Genomic DNA, 5,647 nt, shown 5'->3' on the forward strand with positions numbered 1-5,647 from the left:
TGTGCTTCTTCCATGTGGGCTTTGTTGCTTCTCAGGTAGATGGCTGCTTGTTTATCTTCAATCCTTTAAGGCCCCAGATGCTATATCTTTTGATAGCCGGGCACTATCAGCTTTCTTCACCACATTTGCTTCATTATAATATTTTACTTTGTTTTCTTAAGATGCTCTTTGAAATTTTCTTTTGGGTTATTTGCCTTCATCATTTCATCCAGGTGCCTTAGCTACTCTGGGATTTAGAGCAAGTTCCAGTCTTCTCTGACATCCATGCTGATCTTTTCCATCTTTCCTATCCTTTTAAATGACCTTAGGCTTTCTTCACGTACGATGTTCTTGATATCCTCCCACAATTCATCAGCTCTCTTGTCATTAGTGTTCAGTACATCAAACCTGTTCTTGAAATGTTCTCAGCATTCAGGTGGGATAGACTCAGACATCCTATTCTGGCTCTGGTGGACTGGTTTTTATTTTTTTGAGCTTTAACCTGAACTTATATATGAACAGCTGATGGTTTGTTCCACAATTAGCTCTGGGCCTGGTTTTTGCTGCTAATATTGAGCTTCCCCACCGTCGCTTCCCACAGCTGTAGTCAGTCTGATTTCTTTATATGTATTCCATCTGGAGAAGTCCAGGTGTATAGTCACCATTTGTGTTATTGAAAAAAGATATTTGCGATGAAGAAGTGATTGGTCTTACAAAATTCTTTCATGCAACCTCTGACTTTGTTTCTGTCACCAAAACCATGTTTTCCAACTACAGTTCCTTCCACTTTATTTCCAACATGCACATCCCAATCACCAGTAATTATCAATGCGTCTGATTGCTTGCTTGATCAATTTCAGACTGAAGATGTTGGTAGAATTCTTTAGTTTCTTCATCCTTAGCTTTTGTGGTTGGTATATATGAGTAATAGTTCTATTGATTGGGTATCCTTAAATTTGGATAGGTGTAATCCCATCACAGACAGACAGCATTGTACTTCAAGATAGATCTTAAATGTCCTTTTGACAATGAATGCAGACAGGGCCATTTTTCTTGATTGTGTCATTTCCAGCATAATAAACCATATGATTTTCTGATTCAAAATGACTTCAGTTCATTAATGCCTCAAATGTTGATTTTTATATGTTCCCTTTCATTTTTAACAACTTCCAATTTTCCTAGCTTCGTATTTCATACACTCCAAGATCCAATTATCATTTGATGTTTGCATCTGTTTCTTTTAATTTTCAATTGTGCCTCATCAGCAAATGAAGGTTCCAAAGGCTTTGTTCCCACAGGTTGGATCCCTCCACATCGTTATGGTCGGCTCCACTTTGAGAGGGAGCTCTTCTTCAGGTATGCTTTGAGCGCCTTCTCTCCGACAATGCTCTGCTTCTTTACATGAGGTTTGTAGTGTCTGACAGTTGAATTTCAATTCTGTCCATAAGGTTTTTCCATCATTTACTCCTCACAAGTGAATATCCTATTCCTTCTTCATAGTCTGTTCTTAGTCTGGAAGCTTTTCTGAAACCTGTGCACTTTGGGGGACCCCGCTGGTGTTTGAAATACCAGTGACACAGCTTCCGGCATATCAGCAACACGGAAGCACCACAGTACGACAAAATGACAAAGCCGCCATTCCTTTAGTGATGATTAAAACGTGATGCCAGTAATTATCTTTTTGTCTAACAACCGCCAACTTTATTCTTACGTTATTGGCAAACCCAAACCAAACCAAACTCGTTGCTGTTGAATTGATTAGCCACAACTCGTGGTTACCGTGTGTGTGTGTGTGTGTGTGTGTGTGTGTGTGTGTGTGAGCGCGCGCAGTGCTCACCAAATCCAAAACATAAGCAATGGAATTTTGTACATCTTGTTGAAATGTGGATTTAAAATTGTTATTTTTATATACTTTAGAAATTATTTCACTGGCATTAAAAACCAGTGGAAGATGTAAGGCCCTTTGAATCTTTACATATCATTGTTATATGTTTAATTTCCTTGAAGGGATATATTAAGTATTTTGCAGGTGTGAGCCTTTGATGATTAGGTGGTGGTTCATATCTTTTTATCTCTAGTTTCTTTGCTTTTCTTTGATAATTTGAAAAGCCTGCTTATTGCACAGTTTGTGAAGTCAGGCCACATGGATTGATTCCTTCCACTGACTTATTATTAGCTATAAGTGATTAAACACACTGTTTTCATTACCTCTAAATTCATACAATTTTCTTGACTTTCCTATTGTAGAGTTTGATATATATGGGTCTATTGGGTGGACTGAGTTTTTAGGGGGTGTGTGAAGAAAGGTTTATTCTCGGGATTAGTATATACCATAGAAATAATTATTGCAACGGCATGGGATATGTCAGTATTGGTAGCATTTTTCCAATTTTGAACTTGAGTAGGTGTTACCAGAGTTTCAGAAGAGATCTTAAAAATGGTAGTTTAGTGTGCTAAACTGAGCTAAACCTAAAATAACTAATGATCATTAAAACCATGGTACTAGTCCATCGAAGCTCTTTGAAATTTCTTTACCTGTTTGTTTTCCTTTTTTCTTTTATATGATGCTCAACTGTCACCCGAGTTTAACTTGAACATTGAGCACCTCTTCCTCTCCCCACACTGCATGTATGAAATAGAAAGGAAAGCTTCATTCTGCCCTCTTCCAGAAACCTAAGATGGTAAACGGACTCCACAGGCTTCTTTTCCAAACGATAGAGATTGAGTGAGCCTTTCAGAACGGGGAGGCAAGGTAGCAGAATGTAGCTGTCGTCTGAGCCTTTCATTCAGGTTCTGGCCCTGGTCTTTCTGATTTAGGTCATTGCTGCTCTTGTTTTCTTAGGAGTGGTGTCTAGTGTGTACTTGCACTCTCGCTGTCTCTCTCTCTCTCTCTGGCACATGCGTGCACACACGTGAGCCACGTTATATATAATTTACACACAATTTATTTGTATATATAAATTATATACTTAGTCATCTACTGAAAAAGGCTTTTTTCACAGAACTTGTGCTTGAAAAATTTTACCTAACTGTCCTAGTTCTCTAATCCACAGCAGCCAGCCTGCCTTAGTGACTTATTTCCCTTCTGTATAGCTTTGGAATCAGTTCAAGAGTATACTACCTGTTGCGTTTCCTCGTTTGCCCAGTGGGCTGCATAACAGTTGCATTGCTTCACTCATACTGGTCTTTATGTGTAGGTTCTTCGTGGCATTGAGTAAGATTTTTTTTTTTTTTGGTATTTCCATCGTCTCCGCCCTCCCTCTCCTGTAAGCCTTTTTGGTCATTTTGCCTCAAACTAAAATGTATTGATTTGTGCTTCAACTTTAATTTGAAAACAAAAGCCCTAAGAGTACTAGAGGAGCGAGGACAACAGAGACCACCTACTTCCTCTGCCGAGCCCCAGAGAAAACGGATGTAGGTCTGGACAGATGACCTAGCTACATAGCAGTGCTAACATTTCACTTGTTAGGCAGCCTTAATCGTGATTCTGGTCTGCTTTTGCTGGAATTATACTTTTTCACCCAATGACATCATAGTCAGTGCACTCAAAAGCAGGTTTTCATAGCTTTTCTATGGCCCTTATTTATGGAATAATGGAATAATGACCAACCTAAAGACAACCTAAAGAAATTGCGTACCTTGTAACAGGGTCATTGAATGTGTGAAACAATTGATCATTGAAGACTATGGGCTGCTGTTAAGGTAAAAGGCAGTTTTTGAATGAACCATCCTTACGTAGAGATTTCCTTAGGTTTGAGTTGATAATTGCTTTTATCCAAAATGGTAATGGATTGAAGGTTAGTATTACTTTAGTCTTTATAACTGGTTCAAGGGTATTTTTTTTTTCCTCTTATGCTGAATTATGTGGATGAGAGCGGGGAGGGTGAAAATGGTTTCAAAATTAAAGTTATTTATTGTTTTCTTCCTAGGTGCATGCTATTATGATGCCAATCAGTCTATGTATGTGTTTGGAGGCTGTACCCAGAGTAGCTGCAATGCTGCCTTCAATGACCTCTGGAGACTTGACCTAAATAGCAAAGAGTGGATCCGACCTTTGGCTTCAGGTAAGATTTGCAGTGCTGTTATTCCCCTGCTTACTGAGTAAAACTTCCTGGGTTCGGAAAACTACCTGGTCCTGTTTGATATTCGTCTCAAGGACCAGGTTCTTTGTTGTATCTGCTGTGTAAATGCTAAGGGTAATATGCATATCTTTAGATTGAAAAAGAGATCTGAAGGTTCTTCAAAAAATTCTTGTTAAAAAAAAACTACTTTGTTTTCATTCCTTGTTTCCAGGAACTTTTTGAACCCCCTTGTATATTCTTTATCATTAATATTGGTTCTTGCCAAAATTGCTGTACTACTGTGTGGATTCATTTGCATGTTTTTGTCAAGTACTCTTAACAGTGGTAGAGGAGTCCTGGTAGCGTAGTGGGGAACATGTTGGACTGCTAACCACTAGGTCAGCTTTTCAAAAACACCAGCTACGCCAAGGGAGAAAGATGAGGCTTTCTACGCTCGTAAAGACTAATAGTCTTAGAAACCCCGAGGAACATTTGCACCCTGGCCTATAAAGTCATTTTGAGTTAGAGTTGACTTGATGGCAGTGAGTTTGGAGGGGTTTTTTTGGGGGGGGGGAGGTCTTAGAGTTGTGATATATTGTTTGGTATGCAATCTAAGGAAACACAGAACACAAAGATGTAAGAACTCTAGTTAACTAACAGAAGCTATTGTCCCAGGGCTAAGATCTCTGAGTATCTTTTGTTGTTGCCAGCTCAGCTATTTGGGGAGTGTATGAGACATGCCTCTGCTAGTTACCTCTTAATAACTCAGAAGTGTGGGAAGATTCCACTGTAGGTGCATTCCTTCACAATCCCTCTGTGCCAGAATTCTGACAGAAAGAAACTAAGTGATTTTTTTTTTAACTGAACCGTTCTTGCTGGGAGAGGAGTGGAGGGACAAAAACCTGTTTTTGCACCCATAAAGCAGAACATTTGAAGAGGCACAGTTAGTTCAGATTGAAGTAACTGCTTGTGATGGGGATATAGAGTCCACTGAGTATAAAGTTTTGTGCTAGATATGCTTTCTTGGGTAGGCACCGTGTTTCTTTAAGCCTTGATTGATTACTTTGATTACTACATGAGAAGTAGCATGACTTATTGGAAAGGACATTGGACTACTAGTAAATAAACATGAATTCCATTTCTTGGCATTATCTCCACTTCTGTGTATAGCTATGAACACATTTTTGTACCTTCTCGGGAGAGAGATGAAGAGGACTAGATGATTCTATTTTTAAATGGGCTGGGAAAGCTAGTACATGTTCTCTTTTATTTATACAACCATTGCTGTGAGTGTGCAGGCCAGGGGCTTCACTGTTCATGGGAAGAAGCTCCACTTTGTTTCCCCAAAGCTGTAAACTCCTGGGTTTTTTTCCACTCTGCAGTAGACAAATACAAGGGAAGCAGACTGATCACAGATACTCCTGGTAGAATTGAGTTTCATGCAGATGAAATTCTGTATTAAAATTATTAGAAAGAAAAAAAAATTATTAGAAAGAGGGTGTAGTATAGCACTGAGGAAACATACAACTTTCCTCTAGTTCCTAAATGCTCCCCCCCACCCCCTACTATCATGATCCCAATTCTACCTTACAAATCCAGCTAGACCA

At 39.1% G+C, this 5,647-nt stretch overlaps 1 protein-coding gene across 1 annotated transcript in view; it reads left to right on the forward strand.

The window, feature by feature from the left end:
* Window positions 1-5,647, forward strand: part of FBXO42 (F-box protein 42) — a 120,830-nt gene that overhangs the window by 79,991 nt on the left and 35,192 nt on the right. The window contains exon 4 of the mRNA XM_004705157.3: window positions 3,909-4,043. Within this exon, the coding sequence (XP_004705214.1) occupies window positions 3,909-4,043 (135 nt within the window). The remainder of the gene's footprint in view (window positions 1-3,908; window positions 4,044-5,647) is intronic.

The sequence above is a fragment of the Echinops telfairi genome, unplaced genomic scaffold, assembly GCF_000313985.2.
Source record: "Echinops telfairi isolate 266 unplaced genomic scaffold, ASM31398v2 ScPeMD7_7457;HRSCAF=8495, whole genome shotgun sequence".
Taxonomy (NCBI): Eukaryota; Metazoa; Chordata; class Mammalia; order Afrosoricida; family Tenrecidae; genus Echinops; species Echinops telfairi.